We start from the raw sequence: 20,524 nt of genomic DNA, 5'->3' as shown, positions 1-20,524 counted from the left end.
ACCGACAGTCCTGTACCTTCCATTCACCTGTTATTAACTCCCTAAAGCAGCTCGGTCTCTCTGAATGGGTCCATTGACCCTCTGCCTTGGAATCACCCAGGGGATCTGTTAAACATACAAATTCCTGCTTCTCACGCCAGACCTACGGTGCTAACTCAGAATCTCTGGAGTAGGATCCTAGGATTCTTAGATATCCTAAAGGGCCCTGTGTAGCATCTGTTCCAAGCTTTTCCACCTCATTCCTCAAGTCCCACACTCCTACTTAGCAGAAGATCTTCCCTCCGACATAATCATTTAAGTCAAGGTCATTGGGTCTTCACGGAGTTCCCCCATCTTCCTTCCTCTTTGACCTCAACAGACCAGTGTCCCTTCACGTCTCATCTCTTCCTGTCCTTAACTGTCTGGGGCCTCATTTTCCTCACACAACTGAGAGGAAGCTGGACTGGATAAAAAGTCTGCTCTGCAGTTTCAGGGGACAGAATTAAATTCAGAGTGGGAATCTCAGGCAGGGACCAGTGTCCCTTCACGTCTCCTCTCTTCCTGTCCTTCTCTCTCCCTCCTTCGTTAGTTACCCGCACCCTTGTCCCCATCCCTTTCCACCTCCCAGCAGCTGGCTGGACAGGAAGCAGGGTCCTGAGAACAGAGTCTGAGCGCCAAGGGAAAGAGCTGGAGAAGGCCCACAGTGACATCGCTACAGAGCTGTGCCTGTGTGCAGAGGCGACCAGGACCGCCTGGTGGCTTCCCAGGAGCAGAGCACCTCCCTCTGGGGGTGCCTCTTCTAGATCATCATCGAAGAGGGTGGCCAGGCACAAGGACAGGCAGATATTGGAAGGGCCCACATTTAAAGCCAGATCAATGGCATAAATCGTATTTGAACTGTGGTATTACTCATTTCTGGGCATTCTGAATCCTTGGGTATGTGCGTCAGGGAGAAATAGGCACTGTTGTATTTCATCATTGCTGTAATCCAGTGGAAGATACAGTTTACATACTAACACATACATATGCACACGTGTACATCATTTAAAAAATCAGTTCGTCAGGCATCATCAGTCTCCTCCTTTTGGCTTCTTCCCTTCCATAAGCGTGAGAGATCTTCCCTATTTTGCAAACCCTGGTGTCTGACCTGCTGCCTCCTCTGCTTTTCCCCCTTCCTCTCAAAGTAAGACTTCTCCAGAGAGGGTGCTGCACCCAGAGCCTTCACTTCCTCATCACCCTGCCTCCCCAGCCCCCGCTGTCTGCCTTCTGCTCTCACAGCTGCAGTTTCCACAGGGATGCCCAGTGGCTCCCCCAGTGCTAAGGCCAGTGGCACTTCTCTCAGTCCTCTTTGACCGCCTCCCCTCCGGTGTCTGTTCTGTTCGCCAATGTGCAGCACGTGGCCCTTCCTCAGAGGCTGGCCTTGGCCCTTCTAGTCCTCTTTCCCTGTGCACTCACCCTGGATACCATGTCTCACACTCACGAACGTCCTCTAAATCTTTATCTCCAGACCCTTGTTTCTAGCTGCCTGTTAGACATTTACTTCTGTGCATCCCCTAACATCTCACACTCAACATCCAAACCCAAACTACTGTCCCTTAGCAGGGCCTGGCCTTCCCCACTCTTCAGTTCTTGTCACCACTCAGATACCACCTCTTCCAGGGAGCCTGCCTGAGATTTCCCACTCTGAATTTAATTCTGTCCCCAGAAACTGTAGAGCAGACTTCTTATCCAGTCCAGCTTCCTCTCAGTTGTGTGAGGAAGATGAGGCCCCAGACAGTTAAATCCTTGCTCGGAGACACACAGCTCCGTTCCCGCTAGAAAGTCACTCTCCAGCGCTCTTGCCTCTACTCCAGACTTGAGTGCCGTCGATTTCTCTCATGGCGTGTAATCATAAACCGCAACATGTCCATGTTGGGGTGCTTGGCCTGTCTGTAAAATCATAAGGCCCTTGAGGGACCATCCATGGTTCTCATATACCATTGAGACCCCCATTGTGCCTAATTGAGGACTTGTGATGCAGTCAGGGCACAATAAATATTTAGTGGGTAAATGAAAGAAGGTAAAGTCACCTGACAAGTCTCCCCTGATTAGGGCCCAGCCCAGTGCAGGGCCGATATAGACACTCAGGCAATATTTATCGGTTGGTTAATGATGGGGCAACTTCAAATACCCGGCTTAGGTGCTGGGATTCCCTTCCGTGAGCAGCGGGGGGCCATGCCCGTTCTGGGCAGAGGAGTAAGATCAGGAAAGTGCTGGTTCTGGCAGCAGCAGCAGAAGGCAGGATGGTGAGGCGGGCGCTCCGGAGAGGAGGAGTGAAGGGATGGGTCTGGGGTGGCACCTTCAGGAGTGGAGAGGAGGAGACAAACGGGCATCTTGAAGGGAGAAAGGACAGGGTGAGTGTGAGGTGGAGAAGGAAGGGAGGGAGAAGAAGAGGCTGCAGAGGTGGACTTTGGTGAAGATTGTGCTGCTATTAAGAAGCAGAGGGTCCTCCCTGGTGGCGCAGTGGTTAAGAATCCACCTGCCAATGCAGGGGACACGGGTTCGAGCCCTGGTCCGGGAAGATCCCACATGCCGCGGAGCAACTAAGCCCGTGCGCCACAACTACTGAGCCTGCGCTCTAGAGCCCACAAGCCACAACTGCTGAGCCCGGGTGCCTAGAGCCTGTACTCCACAACAAGAGAAGCCACAACACTGAGAAGCCCGTGCACCACAAGGAAGAGTAGCCTCTGCTCACCGCACTAGAGAAAGCCCACGTGCAGCAAGGAAGACCCAACGCAGCCAAAACTAACTAACTAACTAAATAATAAAAACTAAAATGAAATAGCTTGTGCCAGGCACCGTCTTAAGCATTTTATGGGCATCGCCTCGTTTGAAGTTGACCCCAGCCCAGAGGTGGGTACTCAGGTATCCCTGTGGTGCAGACAAGGCCACAGGCTCTCAGTTTGTCACCGAGTGTGGAAGCAGCAGCATGTCTGGATAGCCAGAGGGGCTCTGACTTCCGTTTTCTCTCCCCTCCTTCTGACTTTTCCCCTAGAACATGAACTCTGGCCCAGCCCAGGAAGAGGGCACCTGGCCGCCAGGCCCCCCTGCAGCCCCACGTAGTCGTGTTCACCCTCGTCTCCGGGTTGAATAGCTCTTCCGTGTTTCTCGCTACATGGCCCTGTTCTGAGGTGCTGGCGCCTTACTCTTCCTCCCTCCCCTCCCCCCCCAGGACCCTGCTGGAATCTTTGAGCTGGTGGAGGTGGTCGGCAATGGAACCTACGGGCAGGTGTACAAGGTGAGGCTCTGTGTGCAGCAGCGGGGCCCACCCCCATGGGCCTCCTCTGGAGTGGGCCCCAGCTTGGAGATTTGAGGGGGGCGGGGGGCCCTGGCAAAGGGCGGGGGAAGGCCAGGGAGGGAGGGAGAGGAGAGGGATAAACGTCACGAGGGAAGGAAGCAGCAAGAAGTGGGGTGTTTTGGCTGGGCTCTGTCTGAGTTTAGAACTAGTCCTGGGTGTGGCAGGAAGTCTGGAGCTGGGTGGGGTATGGACAGGGACACGGAGCGGGGGGAGGGGTCTGGGGACGTGTGTGTCGCTCAGAGGTGCAGTTTTGGCTTCTCCTGGGTTGGTGGGACCTAGTGGGTAACCTGCAGAGGGGAAACAGCTTTCTTGAGCTCCCCTGAGTGGCCTGCTGCGGGGCTGGAGCCCGAGCTCAGGCCCTCTGCTTTTGAGGCCGCCTCTCCCCCCACAGAAGTGGCATTTCCTTGACCACTGATTGTGGCTTTTAGCCTGGCCAGCCCAGCCCTTTCACGTGGTCTGACCACTGGTCACACTTGACTGGGGGAGGCAGTTGCAGCAGAGAGATGTTCAGGGCAGGTGCTGCCCCAGAGCACGTACCTGGCTGCCTTGTCTCCAGATACAATGCTCGGTCTTTTCACGAGTCTCCTCTGCGTCTCAGGGGCCTGCGTTTCCTGGGTCACTGGGACCACCTGCCTGTCTCTTACCCTTCTTCCCTGTAAGCTTTGGGAAGCAGGTGCCCCCCCATCCCCCTGTCTCTTGCCTAGTTGTTGCCATGGAAATAGCAGCTCTGTGTTCTACTGCTTCTCTGGGCTTGGGGTCGTGAAAGACTGCTGAGGATAAAAATAATCCATGGCTGGCAATACCCCCACCCCACTCTTTCCCAGGAAGCCTTGGACTTTCATACCCAAGCCTGAGATGGCTCCTGCTAGGAATTTCGGAAGGATGGGGGGCGGCGGGGGGGATGGCAGGGACACACTCTAGAAGAAGTCTCTTCCCATTAGCACTGGTGATGGCATTGACATGTCAGTCAGCCCTTCTGTGTTTCTCCGAGTTCCCTAAAATCTCAGCTCTATTCTTTCCTGTGGACAATAATAAAAAGCCTTGTGGGGGTGGTGATTCTGGGAAAGGCCTCCTGACCAGAGGGGATGGATCAGGAAAGCACCCAGGCAGTTTGTCTTGCATAGAAGATGCTGGAGAGGCAAAGCCCTCCCAGCCTCGTCCCCCAGCTCCCTCCAGCTCCGTCTGAGGATGGAGAGGTATCTTTTACTCCCCATTCTAACTTTCAAACTGGGACGTCTAAGCCAGAGTGCCTGGAGCAGAGCACAAGGGTCTCTCACTCATCCCTCTTGAGCATTTCAGGGGAGGAGACCCTGCATCTTTATCCAGCGTAGCACTTGGAATCCAGCCTCGGTGGTTTTCCTGTAGCCCTCTGTCTATGACCAACCCATAAACTGAGGTGTCTAGCCACCGTGAGGGGCACTTTGTAAGACAGAAGACAGCCAAAAGTTGTCGCCTCTCCCATATTAAGCCCTTCCTGAGCATAGACCCTGATCCCTCCATGCCTGGCTCTCTGTCCTGCAGGGTCGGCATGTCAAGACCGGGCAGCTGGCTGCCATCAAGGTCATGGATGTCACGGAGGTAGGGAGCTGTGTGGGGCAGAGGGAGGGTCAGAGCATTGAGAAGGGGGCTGGGAGGGACTCTCAGGGCTCACCTCCCCGGATTCACCTAGGATGAGGAGGAAGAGATCAAGCAGGAGATCAACATGTTGAAAAAATACTCTCACCACCGCAACATCGCCACCTACTACGGGGCCTTCATCAAGAAGAGCCCCCCTGGGAACGACGACCAGCTCTGGGTGAGACGCGTCCCTGGCCTGCCCACCTGCCCCTCCCCCAGTTAGTCCGTCCATTCTCCCGCCTTTGTGCACAGCTCCTGGGAAAGCAACACATCAAAATATTTGTGGGTGTTGGCAAGACCCGAACCCCTCCTGGCAGTGCACAAGACTTTGTGGACGATTACTCAGCCACAGCTTGCTGTAGCTCTTTTGGGCCTCCCCCAAATTCTCTCCTGGCCAAGAACATTCCTAAGAGTTGTCGCCCTCCCTAGCCTGGGCACTGGTGCCAGCTGATTCCCCAGCCTCACCCTTTCTGGTGCTCAGCCCAGCACAGAGGAGAGGGCAGAAGGGAGCACAGCCATGGCTGGGGGGCTGGAGCTCATGCCAGGTCCCCCCTCCCAGCAGTTGCCAGACAAGTACTTATTGAGCACCCTCTATGTACCCTGCACAGATAGTCATGAGTCGTGGTCCCTGCCTCCAAGGCACTTAGTCTTTTTTTTGGGGAGACAGACACACACACACACACAGAAAGGTGAGTAACACGTCAGGTAGTGTGTAGTGGGTGATCATTGAGGGCTAGAAGCTGAGCGCTAGTGACCAGGTGCCCCGCTGTGGACCTGATGGACACCATCCTCCCCTCCTCCCCCTGTGCTCTGCTGTGGGAGTTGGAGGCCCCAGATGCGGGCCGTATGCAAATTACCTCTAGTGTGCACACAAATGTATGTATCCCAGCCAACATTTTTTTTTTTGCATTAGATGCGGCTTTTAGAAAATATACAGTGAAAACATTTGGACAGGCATACTGATCCCCTGGGACTTTTTGGCCGCTGCCTCTGGGTCCCTAGAGGAGACCAGCCGGGAGCTCTTCTCATCTCCCTGCCTCGGCCCTGCCTGTTTGCGGAGTTTCTGCCGAAGTCTCCCAGGTTCCCTCCTGCAGTTCTTTGGTAGCCCCATGCACTGTTTTGTCTCTAGCAGACCTGGGGACTTCTGACTCTTAGCGTCTTTCTTCTCTCTTGGTCGGGGATTGGCCAACTTTTTCTGTGAAGGGCCAGCTAGTAAATATCTGGGGCTCTGTGGGTCATAAAGTTTCCCACAACTGTTCACCTCAGCCATAGATAATGCATGCATGGGAATAGGAGTGTCACTGGATTCCCAGAGATCTTTATGTAAGACACTAAGGTTTGAATTTCATCTGATTCTTCCTTTGATATTTTTAAAAATTAAAAAAATTTTTTTGGCCATGGCATGTGGGATCTTAGTTCCCTGACCAGGGATCAGACTCACGCCTCCTGCAGTAGAAGCATGGAATGTTAACCACTGGACCACCAGGGAAGTCCCCTTTCTTTGATTTTTTTTTTTATTCCAACCATTTAAAAATGTAAAAACCACGCTTAGCTTCCTGGCCATAGACTGCCGACCCCTGCTCCAGAGGAGTGGTTCTTAACCGTTTGGGGTTTATGGATCCCAGGAGGATCTGATGAAAGCTTCGGACCCTTCCCCAAGGAAAATGCACAAACCCACATCATTTTGTCTACAATTTTAGGGATTCCTTGGGCTACTACTCAGGACCCAGACCATCTCCCTCAGCCCACCTACCTTGTCTTTCCCAGATGTGTCCCCTTCCCCTTTCTTCCCTAATCTCAGCAAGTTCTGTAGCCTTTATGAGGGGTCTCACGGCCCCTGCTCTCCAGCTCATACCAGTTCTGGCCCCAAGGACTCCAGTCCTCCTCCAGGGGCCTGGCAGGGGAAGGAGGCCTTGCCTGACAGATGCTTTTCCTTCCGGTGCCTCCCTGGGACCATAGCTGGTGATGGAGTTCTGTGGTGCTGGTTCTGTGACAGACCTGGTGAAGAACACGAAAGGGAACGCCCTGAAGGAGGACTGTATCGCCTACATCTGCAGGGAGATTCTCCGGGTGAGTGCCAGGGCCCTCCCCGCCTCCTCCTCCTGGGCCAGCCCCTGTGGAGCGTCTCCCTGGACGTGGACCCTCCCTGCACACACGGGGAAGGAGATGGAACTGTGCCCTCTTGGAGGGGCAGAGGGCCTGATGCCGGTGCGGGTGGAGGCTGAGGGCCAACCTTGGAGAACACTCAAAGGAAATGGGCCCCTGTTTCCCAGCACCGCCCCTTCTCCACCTGCAACCCGGCAGCTGGATTCCCCAGGGCCACCACTCTGAGGAAGCTCCCCGCAAAGTTCATCCTGTACTTGGGCCCCTGGGTGGAGAGGGGCAGCTCCCTCAGCCCAGCCCAGCCCAGACTGATGCCTCCCCCTCCCCTCGGCTCACATCCTTGTCCTCTAACACCAAGGCTTCTTCCCCCTCTACTGCCCCAGGGTCTGGCCCATCTCCACGCCCACAAGGTGATCCACCGAGACATCAAGGGGCAGAATGTGCTGCTGACAGAGAACGCCGAGGTCAAGCTAGGTATGCCGACGCCCTCTGACCTCCAGCACGGAATGGGCCCCATTATTCCTTCCCTCCGGTGGCTCAAGTCCAACTACCCATGGGCTGGGAGGTTTGCTCCTCTCCTTCTGCTGAAAATCACCCGAGAACTTGTTTTTCCTGCTCCCTGTTAGGTCCCAGGTGCTGTGCAGGCCCCTCTGGGGAGATGGGATTGTTTGGCTCCTTCCGCCTGGAATGCTGTCCCTTGGTCCTTTCACCTTGGTTTTTCCCCCAGACGCAGGAAGACTAAGTCAGGGTCTTTGGGATGTTGATGGGGTGAAGAGATGGCCGGGAGTGGCCAGGTAGGACTCGCGGACGCCAGCACAGACGAGGGAGCAGACGTGGTGCTCCATCACAGCCTCTCCTTCTGTCCTCCCAGTGGATTTCGGGGTGAGCGCGCAGCTGGACCGCACTGTGGGCAGGCGGAACACTTTCATCGGGACCCCCTACTGGATGGCCCCCGAGGTCATTGCTTGCGATGAGAACCCTGATGCCACCTACGATTACAGGGTACGGAGCAGAGAGTAGGCGCGTGGAGGCAGCCAAGGGCAGGAAGGAGGTGTGGGGGCAGTGGGTGGATTGAAAAATAGGGGGAGCTTGAGCAGGTTGGGGAGCAGAATGACGACCTAGGGTCATGTTAGCAGTGAGAGGTTGAGGAACGTTTTGTGGTCAGGAAAGTACAGATGGGAAGGTTGGGGGAGTTGGAGGACAGCGCAGGTTGGAGCACAGGGGCCTCAGGAAGGGCGTGGACCAGGAAGAGTGGTCGGGAACGTTCACCTGTCCCTCTTCTCTTGCCTCCACAGAGTGACATTTGGTCTTTAGGAATCACAGCCATCGAGATGGCAGAGGGAGCCCCCCGTAAGTGCAGAGGCTGGGAGAGAAGGGAGGGCCCAGAAAGAGCTATAGGGAGGAGGTGGGTCGCGGGAGGCCTGTGGCAAGAAGGACTGCAGGCTCTTGGCCGGGCGGGAGGGGCTGATTGCGTCTCTTCCGTGCGCCAGCTCTGTGTGACATGCACCCCATGCGAGCCCTCTTCCTCATCCCCCGGAACCCGCCACCCAGGCTCAAGTCCAAGAAATGGTAGGTCTCTGCGGGGTTGGCGTCTAGGAAGGAGGCCCTCGGACAAGGCCTCCACCTCACCCCTGCATCCAGGCTTGGGTCTGCACCAGAGAAGAGGGGGCGGGCGGGCGGGGGCGGCACTGCAGCTGGGGAGCCAGGAGCCTGGTGTTGGGATACAGGGGAGACAGGAGGGAAGTCAGGGTGGATTCCCCCCTTCCGAGGGGGCCCTCCCAGTGTGAGCCACCATCGTTTCCAGGTCTAAGAAGTTCATCGACTTCATTGACACGTGTCTCATCAAGACTTACCTGAGCCGCCCACCGACGGAGCAGCTGCTCAAGTTCCCGTTCATCCGTGACCAGCCCACCGAGCGGCAGGTCCGCATCCAGCTCAAGGACCACATTGACCGATCCCGGAAGAAACGAGGCGAGAAAGGTCAGTGGGCAGAGGGAGGTGGCGGGTCTGGGACACACACAGCCCCTGCTCCTCTTCACCAGCCCTGGCTCCTCCTGGCTCCCCTTCAGGCCCCCTTCCAGCCCCAGCTCTCCCTGTCCAAAGAGATCTCCTTTCCCAAACTTCCAACCCCAGAGGGCTTTTTCCTCTGTCACCGCCTGATTTAAGTCTGCCTTCCACTTGAGGGCTCATGCTGAGCACGTGCATGTGTGAGTGCATGTACACCTCCCACCACATCCTGCCCACCGTGGGGTCTAATCCCGCATCTGCGTCCAGGCCCAAACCTGCGACCCAGCATCACCCCGTTGCTCCAAGGAGGCGGGTGGGGACCCAGGAGCGTGGCCATCCAGACAGACCTTATTGGTTATCCCCATCTAAGGTTTCCCTAGCCCAGGGTGGGGTCTGGGGCACTGGGTGAAGAAACAGCAGTGATCTCCCCCCTGCAGAGGAGACAGAATACGAGTACAGTGGCAGCGAAGAGGAAGACGACAGCCATGGAGAGGAAGGAGAGCCAAGGTGGGCTTGGCAGGCGGAGGTTGGGGACCATCGCTTACCGTCTGCGGGGCAACAGTGGTCCTTGGCTTGGGGACTCAGTCTGGGGGTGGTGGGCACAGACAGGTAGACCCATAAGATGGAATCCCTGGGTACTAGATGGAATGGAACGAACGAATGAGCAAGAGGTGTGCGAGGGGGATTCAGGGCTGCAGGCTGGGATGTTAAAGGAATCAGGGCCTGAAAGGGGGCAGAGGGAGGGCAGGTCACCCGGGAGTGACCAGAGGCAGACCGTCTGGCCTGGTCGGGTGAAGCGCCCATTTAGGGCTCCCAGGGATGAGGGTGGCTTCTGACCCCGATCTTCCGTGTGCGGTCCTGACCCAGCTCCATCATGAATGTGCCGGGGGAGTCGACCCTCCGCCGGGAATTCCTCCGGCTCCAGCAGGAGAACAAGAGCAACTCTGAGGCTTTAAAGCAGCAGCAGCAGCTGCAGCAGCAGCAACAGCGAGACCCAGAGGCGCACATCAAGCACCTGCTGCACCAGCGGCAGCGGCGCATAGAGGAGCAGAAGGAAGAGCGGCGGCGGGTGGAGGAGGTGGGCGTTGAGGGGGCGGGGCACTTGAGGGGCGGAGGGTGTTGAGGGGGCGGGCACTTGAGGGGCGGAGGGTGTTGAGGGGGCGGGGCACCTGAGGGGCGGAGGGTGTTGAGGGGGCGGGGCACCCGAGGGGCGGAGGGTGTTGAGGGGGCGGGGCACCCGAGGGGCGGAGGGTGTTGAGGGGGCGGGGCACCTGAGGGGCGGAGGTTGTTGAGGGGGCGGGGCACCTGAGGGGCGGAGGGTGTTGAGGGGGCGGGGTCCTCCCGGAAGGGCCTCCTGACCAGGTTACTGGTCCTACCCCTGGTCCCCCTAGGACAGCGGGGGGGAAAAGAGGGAGTGAGTGGGGCCTTCCCAGCCTCTTGCTCTCAGATTTGTATAGGAGGGCTCTGTCCTCTGTTAGGCGTACCCGCCAGCCCTACGTGGGTGGTTGTGCCATCCACGTCCCTTCAGAGCAGAGATTTTTCTGAATAGCCACACTGTCCCCCCTCCTTGTTTCTGCACGTAAACCTCCGGTCCGGGTTTGTCTGCTCCTTTACCTTCAGTCCCGGGGAGCTGGGGGTCTGTGTACTAACACTTCAGTGCCCTGGGCATCGGTCTCTCCAGCAGCTGCTCCCTTTGAACATGAAGAAGATCCTTCTAAAGACCCTCCTTTTACTTTTGGTTGTTTGGGCTTAAATTTGCTTTGTACAGGCTTGTCAATCGCACTAATTGGAGGTGGGTGGGAGAAATTCATTTTAATTTATAGGGAATCTTATTTATTTATTTTTGAGAATCTCATTTTTAAATAGGGGCAGTATTTTAAATCACCAACTTAAAAAATACTTTGTATCTGTATGCATATATACTTAAATGTATTTATTTTGGAGGGGTCATGGTGGGGGAAGAAGAGGTGTACAGATTGGTTAAAATTTTGCCTTAAATGATGGGTTTTTTGTTGAAACAACTACATGATTCCAAAGTTCATGGAGTGCTGAACTTAATTTAAAAGTTATCTAAGCAATAGGAGATAGATGGAAGCATCCACATTGCCCATGTACTACTCCCCAAAGTGGGCTCCTATCTTTGTTGAACAAAAGAATGATTTGCAGGAAAACCTAGTAAAAATTCTTCTTAATAAATACTGTATTCAGGTAGCAGAGTAACCAAAAATTGTGTCTACCAAGGTGTTTCCTGAAGCAGGCCTGCTGGATCCTTAGGGCTTGTGCTTTCTTTCTTTTCTTTCCCTTCCCTTTCTTTTTTTTTTTTTTTTTTTTTAAGCAGAAAGATTGTGAAAGTTATTAAGTGAATGTGACCTGGGCTAGTAGTGATGCAGCCCAGGTCACATTCACTTAAGGTTGCCGGCCAGGTCCCGAAGTTGCTTCTCTGTGCATGGGCCCCTGGTGCCCTCTGGTGGCTGAGGGCTAGCACTACGGCCCACTCCCTTTGGGCTTTTGGGCCGAGATTTGAGAGGCCAGGAGTGGGGCTGGGGGGCGGGGAGGTTGTTGTTGACTTTAGGTTCTGTTTGTTTGGTGGAGGAGTGGATAGCAGACAGTTTTATGCAGTTCGGCCCGCCCAAGGGCAGTAGTCAACCTCTCAGCGGCTGTAGCCTGAAGCCCACAGCCACCTTAGAAGTTTCTCGCAAGCCAAGCCCCCCGTGGGCGCTTACGTGAGGGTAGGTAGGTTTGTAGAAACAAGTTGAAGCCACCCTCTCTCACCTCCATCCCCAGTGAGATGGAGACCAGCCCGCACTGTCCAGTAGGGATCCGCTTTCCAGAAGTGGGCCAAGGTGGGTCCGCCTTCTGGGGCTGTGCTGTCCCCGTGTCTGGTGCAGCCCTTAAGGTCACACGGCTCTACCCCCACAGCAACAGCGGCGGGAGCGGGAGCAGCGGAAGCTGCAGGAGAAGGAGCAGCAGCGGCGGCGCGAGGACATGCAGGCCCTGCGGCGGGAGGAGGAGAGGCGGCAGGCCGAGCGGGAGCAGGTACAGCGCCCCCAGCGCACGCCCCCAGCGCACACCGGACACCCCCACCCCCACCCCCACCCCCGCTCCCGCTGCCTGCCTCCCCTGCTCCCCAGCCCCCTTCCCCTTCTCCCCCTACCCCGAGATTCCTCCTATCTTTTCCAGCTTCACTCTTTCTCTCTGTTCTCTCCCACCCTTCAACCCCCCACCCTGGCTCCCTGCCCTCCTCCTGTCTCTGTGCCTTCATTCCCATCTCTTTGCCCCACCCCTGCCCCCTGCCCCCTGCACCTTCCCTCGTGGGGCCTGCACCCCGGCTTCTTCCTCATTCCCTGCTCTCTGCGGGGCTCATCCCACCCCCAACCCGGCCTCTCTATTACTCTACCGCCTCCTCATCCTCACCCCACTGACCCTGTCCGCCCACTCCTCCGCTGCCGCCGCCGCCCCCCTCTGCCTCTCCCTCTTTCCCTGCCCTTTGCCCCCCACCCCGCCCCCCCAGGAGTATATCCGTCACAGGCTAGAGGAGGAGCAGCGACAGCTCGAGATCCTTCAGCAACAGCTGCTCCAGGAACAGGCCCTACTGCTGGTAACGGGGTCCCCAGCTTCCTCCGGGAAGATGCGTATTCAGTGTCTCTGCTGGAATGGGATGGGAACCCTTCAGGGGAAGGGATTCACCCTAGCATCGAGGGAAGACATCGCCTCTCTAGGCAGTTGGAGAAAAGGAAGGGCCTGCGTGCTCTAGCTTCCGGGGCCACACCCTGCTGAGCCCTCTCTCCCTACCCTTGGGCCCAGGAATACAAGAGGAAGCAGCTGGAGGAGCAGCGGCAGTCGGAGCGCCTGCAGAGGCAGCTGCAGCAGGAGCACGCCTACCTCAAGTCCCTGCAGCAGCAGCAGCAGCAGGTCCTGCCCGGGGACCGGAAGCCCCTGTACCACTACGGCCGGGGCATCAACCCCGCCGACAAACCGGCCTGGGCCCGAGAGGTACTGCTCGCCTCCTTTGCCGCCTGAGACTCCATCCGCCTGGGGCCTGATAGCTGCAAGCATGGTCCTTCCGCACAGCCGGGCGCTGGGAAGGGGAAAGGGGCACGCAGCGCAGGTGGAGGGCTGGAGAGGTCTGGACCTCGGTTTTGAGCACAGGACAAAAGTTGTCTTGCTTGGCATCCTCTTGCATCACAGGTAGAAGAGAGAACGAGGATGAACAAGCAGCAGAACTCTCCCTTGGCCAAGACCAGGCCAGGCAGCACAGGGCCTGAGCCCCCCGTCCCCCACGCCTCCCCTGGGCCCCCAGGACCCCTTTCCCAAACTCCTCCTATGCAGAGGCCGGTGGAGCCCCAGGAGGGACCACACAAGGTGAGTCTCTCCCTGTTCCTGTCTTAACACGCAGATGCAGGGGGCCTCACGCAGCACAGCTACATCTCGTGTACACACACGCACACGCCCTTAGCCAGGGACCACAGACCTCAGGATCCGTGGGCAGAGACAGGCGGCTGCACACATCTGTTTCTGTGTCTTACCTGTTCTTGGGCTCTAGGAGCCTCTTTCAATGGATAATTGGAAGCCAGAGGCTTGATTTGCCCCTTCCTCCCAGCCCAAGCCCCAGCTGCCAGGTGGGGACGTGCCACAGAGCAGGCAGCCCACCCTCCCTGGTCTCTCCCCGCAGAGCCTGGTGGCACACCGGGTCCCACTGAAGCCATATGCAGCGCCTGTACCCCGATCCCAGTCCCTGCAGGACCAGCCCACCCGAAACCTGGCTGCCTTCCCAGCCTCACACGACCCCGACCCCGCCGTGCCCGCACCCACTGCCACGCCTAGTGCCCGAGGAGGCGTCGTCCGCCAGAACTCAGACCCCACTTCCGAAGGGCCTGGCCCCAGCCCGAACCCCCCAGCCTGGGTCCGGCCTGATAATGAGGCCCCTCCCAAGGTAAGGACAGCCCTGCTGAGCCACAAAAGGGCAGAGAAATAGTACGGGAGGGGAACGGAGGGCGACCGGGCGGCAGGCGAGGTAGACGTGGGTTCGGGGTTGGAAGGGAACAGAAGGGCGAGGCGTCTAGCACGGCGCGTCCCGCAGGCGTTACCCTGACGTCTGGTGGGCGGGCCGCCACCCGAGTGTGTCCCGGTGATTCCGTGGTGCATATGGGAGTGGAAGAGTGCCCAGGGTGTCTGGGGAGCGCCAGCGGCCAGACTTTCTGGGTCAGATCCCAGCTCTGCTGTTTCTCAGCTTCGTGACCTTAGACAAATTCATTAGCTTCCCCGACCTGTCTGCTTCTCCGTAAAGGTGAGGAGGGCCCCTTCCAGCGTCTCCGTGAGGACAAGTGTCCGCCAGGCGCCCAGCACAGAGCACTGACTCCTTTCTTCTCTCCTCAGGTGCCTCAGAGGACCTCATCTATCGCCACTGCCCTTAACACCAGTGGGGCTGGAGGGTCCCGGCCAGCCCAGGCTGTCCGTGCCAGGTAACCCCTGGGTGCGGGCAGGCGGCAGCCCAGGGAGCGGCGTGGGGGGCAGAGGGGAGTTTGCCAGGTTACCCGCCTAGGGGTGGGCAAGCCCCGACCCAGTCACCTCAGCCCCCTCCCTGCCCCCGCCCCCGGCACCCCTGTGCTCCCTCCACAGACCTCGCAGCAACTCCGCCTGGCAAATCTATCTGCAAAGGCGGGCAGAGCGGGGCAACCCCAAGCCTCCAGGGCCCCCTGCTCAGCCCCCTGGCCCGCCCAACGCTTGTAGGTAATGGAGTTGTCCCCCCACTACTCACTCCCACCCCCAACTTCTGCCACCTGCTTCCTCCTGGTGATGGCTCCCTCTGCAGTGCCGCTCAGCCTCCCCAGGCGGAGACACCCCGTCTCCCTGACCCTGCCTCTGCCCTCCCACAGTAACCCTGACCTCAGGAGGAGCGACCCTGGCTGGGAGCGCTCGGACAGCGTCCTCCCCGCCTCTCACGGGCACCTCCCCCAGGCTGGCTCACTGGAGCGGAACCGGGTGGGAGGTACGTGCACGGGCCTCACGGGCAGCCTCCATCAGGGTGGACCCTGCCTTCGGCTGCTCCCGACTGGATGGGGGTGGGGTGGGGAGCGGGCTGGGCTTGAGGCCACCCCCTGTGCAGGTGTCAGTGACCTCCCTTCCCCCACCCCGCCACCTCTAGCCTCCAAACTGGACAGCTCCCCCGTGCTCTCCCCTGGGAGCAAAGCCAAGCCCGATGACCACCGCTCGCGGCCAGGCCGGCCCGCAGTAAGTCATCGGGTGGCACCTCCGGCCCTGCTTTCTCCCGGTTTGGGGCTTTGGGGCCGACGTGGAGCCTCTTGAGCCCCAGGAGCTGGGTTCCAGGGTCAGGGCCTTCATTAATCTGTGACTGGAGGGTCTGTGGGCTAACAGGGGCGCGTCTCAGTCACTAACCTTTCTTAACCTCTCTCCTGCCTCTTCCTGGCTGCCCTTCTTCCCCCACGGCCCCTCCCAGAGCTATAAGCGAGCCATTGGTGAGGTTAGTGAGCAGGGGCCTGCCGGCGGGAGCCCCTCCTGTTACCCTGCCCTTCTCTGGCCTCCTTCGTACCACCGCCTTTCCCCTCACGCAGCTCCTCCCCTGCAGGATTTTGTGTTGCTGAAAGAGCGGACCCTGGACGAGGCCCCCCGGCCTCCCAAGAAGGCCATGGACTACTCGTCGTCCAGCGAGGAGGTGGAGAGCAGCGAGGACGACGAGGAGGAGAGCAACGGCGAACCGTCGGAGGGGAGCAGAGATACCCCTGGGGGCCGGTATGGGGCATCCTGGGGGCGGGGGAGTTGCAGCCAGCTTGAGGGAAGGTGGCTCCCTTTTCCCAGAGGAGGGTCCCCGGCTATCACTGCTGGTCAGTTCTTCCTCCCCTTCCCTAGAGAATGGAGTACAGGACTGGGGGCTGGTGTCCCCAGCTCTCTCTCACTGTCCTGTCAGTCAGGGGGCCTCTTTAGGTGCCTCTGTGCGGCCAGCCCTCCCCGAGTGCTGGGCAGGGGGCAAGGGCTGCTGGGTGAGGGCTGAGTGCGTCGTGTTCCAACAGACACTGAAGGCGCCAGCCCTCCGGCTCTCGTCTGCTCCCTGTGGCATTCGGGTGGCACTTGGGTGGCAGGCAGGGCCTGGAGGGCCTCCTGACCTTCCTCTCTCCCACAGCAGCGATGGAGACACAGACAGCGTCAGCACCATGGTGGTCCATGACGTGGAGGAGATAGCCGGGACCCAGACCCCCTATGGGGGTGGCACCATGGTGGTCCAGCGCGTGAGTGGGCCCCCCCCCCGTTCTTCCCCAGCCTGCCGTGCACCTCCTTGGCCCCAGCACTGGCCCCCTTCTCTCTGTTCCTTTAGACCCCTGAAGAGGAGCGAAGCCTGCTGCATGCTGATAGCAACGGTTACACAAACCTGCCAGATGTGGTCCAACCCAGCCACTCGCCCACCGAGAGCAGCAAAGGTCAAAGCCCCCCCTTGAAGGATGGAGGCAGTGATGTAAGTCAGTGAATGTGGCTCCACAGGGCGAGAAGAGATCACTGGCCGTGGGCAGGAGACCCAGGGGTGCTGGGGGCGCTGTGGTCAGCAGGGTGGAGCCCTGGGGAGCTGGTTGGCCAGGTTACAACGGGAGGGGGAGGGCAAGGGCTGGGGTCTGGTGTGTCTGCCTCACGGCCGCCCCTACCCCACAGTACCAGTCTCGTGGGCTGGTAAAGGCCCCTGGCAAGAGCTCGTTCACGATGTTTGTGGACCTGGGGATCTACCAGCCTGGAGGCAGTGGGGACACCATCCCCATCACAGGTGAGATGAGAGATCTGGAGATGGCCATGGGTGGGCCTCTGATGACTGGGCTTCACAAAGCGGTCACGGCCTCCCCTGTGGCCTGAACCTGCCCTGGCACCAAGGGGCCCCCTTGACCCAAGAGAAAAAATGCCCAATGGTGGCTCAGGGACTCGCATGACAGAACGAGGCCTTTGCGAGTCCTTCTGGCCCTGTTTAAACTCCTCCAGGTGCCTCCTCCGTTCTCCAGTCTTTCCCTTTCATTCTGAGTATCCTGGGGTGTGGAGTAAAGAGAGACGGGGTGAGAGGGCTGCAGCCTACTGCCCGTTCCTCTTATCCTTCTGGCAGCCCTGGTGGGTGGAGAGGGCAGTCGGCTCGATCAGCTGCAGTATGACGTGAGGAAAGGCTCTGTGGTCAACGTGAACCCCACCAACACCCGGGCCCACAGCGAAACCCCCGAGATTCGGAAGTACAAGAAGCGGTTCAATTCCGAGATCCTCTGTGCGGCCCTTTGGGGTAAGCCAGGACTGGGAAGGAAAGGAGGGGCCTGGTGTGCCCCCATGCTCCTGGTCAGGCGAGGGCCTGGCTCTGCCTCTGATCTGCCCAAGGGCTCCTATTGCAGGGGTCAACCTGCTGGTGGGCACAGAGAACGGGCTGATGTTGCTGGACCGAAGTGGGCAGGGCAAGGTGTATGGACTCATCGGGCGGCGACGCTTCCAGCAAATGGATGTGCTGGAGGGACTCAACTTGCTCATCACCATCTCAGGTGTGTGTGGAGGGCAGGGCCGGGAGGAGGGCTCAGCCCCTGGGCCCTCCGTCACCACCTTCAGTCTGGGAGGAGGGCAGCCTTGGTCCAGGAGCTGGAAGGTGGGGCCGCACTTTCTCACCCCTCGTGGTTCGCACCCAAAGGATGGCGGGGAGGCAGAAGCTGGACCTCCGATGAGAGGGGTGTGTGTGTCTGTCCCTCAGGGAAAAGGAACAAACTGCGGGTATATTATTTGTCCTGGCTCCGGAACAAGATCCTGCACAATGACCCAGAAGTGGAGAAGAAGCAGGGCTGGACCACTGTGGGGGACATGGAGGGCTGCGGGCACTACCGTGTTGGTGAGGAGGTCACGACACAGTGGCCGGGGCACCTTTGTTTATGAGAATAGAAAGAAACAGGGGCCTTGGCTAAGAAAGCCTTGTAGCCAGAGGTGGGGGGCACACAGTTGGGGGTACAGACAGACCTGTGGGAGGGGCTGCAGCCCAAGAAGGGAAGTTCCTGCATCCCTCTTCTTTCCTGCCCCCAGTGAAATATGAACGCATCAAATTCCTGGTCATTGCCCTGAAGAACTCTGTGGAGGTGTATGCTTGGGCCCCCAAACCTTACCACAAATTCATGGCTTTCAAGGTAACCCCAGCCTCAGCCCCCAACACTGTTTCAAGGTCTGGCTCCTCCACCCACGTCCCCTAAGCTCTTCTGTCTTCCACAGTCCTTTGCTGACCTCCCACACCGCCCTTTGCTGGTGGACCTGACGGTAGAGGAGGGACAGAGGCTCAAGGTCATCTATGGCTCCAGCGCCGGCTTCCATGCTGTGGATGTCGACTCGGGGAACAGCTATGACATCTACATCCCTGTGCACGTAAGCTTGGCAGGGCTGTGGACAGACTGGGGCCACCAGTCTGTGCCCCAGACTTGGGGCCTCCAGCCCACCTTCTCCTCCCAGATCCAGAGCCAGATCACGCCCCACGCCATCATCTTCCTCCCCAACACGGATGGCATGGAGATGCTGCTGTGCTATGAGGATGAGGGCGTCTATGTCAACACGTATGGGCGGATCATTAAGGACGTGGTGCTCCAGTGGGGAGAGATGCCCACCTCTGTGGGTGAGTGAGGTGCCCGCCCTCCAAGCCTGTGTCCCCGACCGAGCTGGGCTGCAGCCCACTCACTGCCCCTCCACTCCCTTCCCCCTCCAGCCTATATCTGCTCCAACCAGATCATGGGCTGGGGTGAGAAAGCCATTGAGATCCGCTCCGTGGAGACGGGCCACCTAGACGGGGTCTTCATGCACAAACGAGCCCAGAGGCTCAAGTTCCTGTGTGAGCGGAATGACAAGGTGGGAATGACAAGGGGCCCGGGCTCCTGCACTGGGTGGGCCCCCAGGACCTGGGCCCCTGGGCAGAGCTGGGGGAGGGGTGGTTCTGGGTCTTCCTGGAAGGAGGCCTCCAGGGAGCGCACTGTGTGGTCACAGCTTGCCCTTCCCTCGTCTTCCCTCTCTGAGAACTCTCCAGATTCCTTCATCCGGGAGGTCGGCCTGCTGCCCACTTCCCCGAGTGTCCCCGGCTTTCGGAGGGGCTGGGGGGGGGGCACTCTGAGGGACTCCACTCTGCAGTCTCTCTCTCCCCTGCTCCTGGTTAACTGAGACGCTCCCCGCGCCCCCACCTCCGGCATCCCTGGTGACTTCTGTTCCTACTCCACCCAGGTGTTTTTTGCCTCAGTCCGCTCCGGGGGCAGCAGCCAAGTTTACTTCATGACCCTGAACCGTAACTGCATCATGAACTGGTGATGGGGCCCTGGACGGGGCTGTCCCGCGTGGACCAGCCCTCCCCCCGCCACACCCAGACTTCCCGGGCCGCCCTTCTTTTCCCTCCCTGGGCTTTGCTTTTACTGGTTTGATTCACTGGAGCCTGCTGGGAACGTGACCTCTGACCCCTGATGCTTTTGTGATCACGTGACCATCCTCTTCCCCAACATGTTCTCTCCCCAAAACTGTGCCTGTCCCAACTTCTGGGGAGAGGCACAGCTTCCCCTTACCAGGAATTGAGTGGGCCTAGCCCCACCCCCCCTTCTCCACTTAAGAGGAGAGTGCTTGGGGCTTGGACCCCATACCCCACTGCTGCTGACTCGGCAGGGCCCTGGGCCCCTTTATTTGCACGTCAGGGGAGCCGGCTCCCCCCTTGAATGTACCAGACCCTGGGGGGGGTCACTGGGCCCTAGGTTTTAGGGGGGTCACCAGCCACTCCAGGGGCAGGGACCATTTCCTCATTTTCTGAAAGCACTTTAATGATTCCCCTCCCCCCAAACCCCAGGGAATGGAGGGGGGACCCCGCCAGCCAAAACATTTACCCCTTTCCAACCCCTGTCTCTTGTAGCCTCTGCCCTTCCCTGGTGGAGGGAGGGAGCAGGGAGCTCTCACCCTCCATACCCCCTTGCTTGCATCTGTATATAGTGTGAGCAGCAAGTAGCCCCGGCCCCTCCCTGCCCCCACCACTCCCCAATGTAGTGGCCTTGGAGATCTCCGTTTGTTAATAAAGACCATTCAACCAGCTCCCACCATTTCAGGCCTTACGTTATTCTGTTTGCTCTCGGCATCCCAGGTACTAGCCAGGGCCCACCAGCATTGCTGGGATGAAGGGGGCATGGTGGTGTGGAATCTGCAGTCAGTGAGCCTTGGTGGAGAGGGGGTGGATGGGCACTGCTGGGCCAAGAAAACCTAGAGGAAACAACTGAGGGAGGGCGAGGGCATCCTCAGGCTTAACCCTGTGGGGCCCTGCACAGGGGCCATTTGGTTTTCACCCACTCCAGCCTGGCCGGGCCATGATAGGCGCCTGGCTTGAGCCTCTCTATATGCAAGTCCTGCATGGGGCGGGGTCGCTCCTGTTTGGCAACAAATGGATAAAGATCTCTTAGAGGCTCACAGGGCTAGAGGGTCACATGGAGCCGGGACCCAAGAAAAACTGGGAGGTCGGGA

At 58.7% G+C, this 20,524-nt stretch overlaps 1 protein-coding gene across 5 annotated transcripts in view; it reads left to right on the top strand.

Moving 5' to 3' along the window:
* Positions 1-20,101, top strand: part of MINK1 (misshapen like kinase 1) — a 48,495-nt gene extending 28,394 nt beyond the window's left edge. The window contains exons 2-32 of one of the 5 annotated variants that reach the window (XM_065897542.1): positions 3,191-3,256; positions 4,838-4,894; positions 4,986-5,111; positions 6,893-7,003; positions 7,420-7,510; positions 7,908-8,038; positions 8,332-8,386; positions 8,527-8,605; positions 8,841-9,016; positions 9,481-9,550; positions 9,911-10,121; positions 11,963-12,079; positions 12,848-13,036; positions 13,232-13,405; positions 13,776-13,976; positions 14,420-14,505; positions 14,663-14,773; positions 14,920-15,032; positions 15,189-15,274; positions 15,630-15,793; positions 16,185-16,287; positions 16,374-16,511; positions 16,703-16,811; positions 17,139-17,306; positions 17,413-17,556; positions 17,760-17,894; positions 18,083-18,183; positions 18,266-18,415; positions 18,500-18,659; positions 18,750-18,889; positions 19,256-20,101. In XM_065897542.1, the coding sequence (XP_065753614.1) occupies positions 3,191-3,256; positions 4,838-4,894; positions 4,986-5,111; positions 6,893-7,003; positions 7,420-7,510; positions 7,908-8,038; positions 8,332-8,386; positions 8,527-8,605; positions 8,841-9,016; positions 9,481-9,550; positions 9,911-10,121; positions 11,963-12,079; positions 12,848-13,036; positions 13,232-13,405; positions 13,776-13,976; positions 14,420-14,505; positions 14,663-14,773; positions 14,920-15,032; positions 15,189-15,274; positions 15,630-15,793; positions 16,185-16,287; positions 16,374-16,511; positions 16,703-16,811; positions 17,139-17,306; positions 17,413-17,556; positions 17,760-17,894; positions 18,083-18,183; positions 18,266-18,415; positions 18,500-18,659; positions 18,750-18,889; positions 19,256-19,339 (3,846 nt within the window). In that variant the 3' untranslated portion in view covers positions 19,340-20,101. Of the gene's footprint in view, positions 1-3,169; positions 3,257-4,837; positions 4,895-4,985; positions 5,112-6,892; positions 7,004-7,419; positions 7,511-7,907; positions 8,039-8,331; positions 8,387-8,526; positions 8,606-8,840; positions 9,017-9,480; positions 9,551-9,910; positions 10,122-11,962; positions 12,080-12,847; positions 13,037-13,231; positions 13,406-13,715; positions 13,977-14,419; positions 14,506-14,662; positions 14,774-14,919; positions 15,033-15,188; positions 15,275-15,500; positions 15,525-15,629; positions 15,794-16,181; positions 16,288-16,373; positions 16,512-16,702; positions 16,812-17,138; positions 17,307-17,412; positions 17,557-17,759; positions 17,895-18,082; positions 18,184-18,265; positions 18,416-18,499; positions 18,660-18,749; positions 18,890-19,255 lie in introns of those variants that run through there. The other 4 variants (XM_065897544.1, XM_065897545.1, XM_065897543.1 and 1 more) reach the window with 4 other exon arrangements.
* Positions 20,102-20,524: the final 423 nt, after the last annotated feature.

Source organism: Phocoena phocoena, chromosome 19 (genome assembly GCF_963924675.1).
Source record: "Phocoena phocoena chromosome 19, mPhoPho1.1, whole genome shotgun sequence".
In the NCBI taxonomy this organism is placed as follows: domain Eukaryota; kingdom Metazoa; phylum Chordata; class Mammalia; order Artiodactyla; family Phocoenidae; genus Phocoena; species Phocoena phocoena.
The sequence above is the reverse complement of the archived record's forward strand: the minus strand, read 5'-3'. Positions and strand labels throughout refer to the sequence as shown.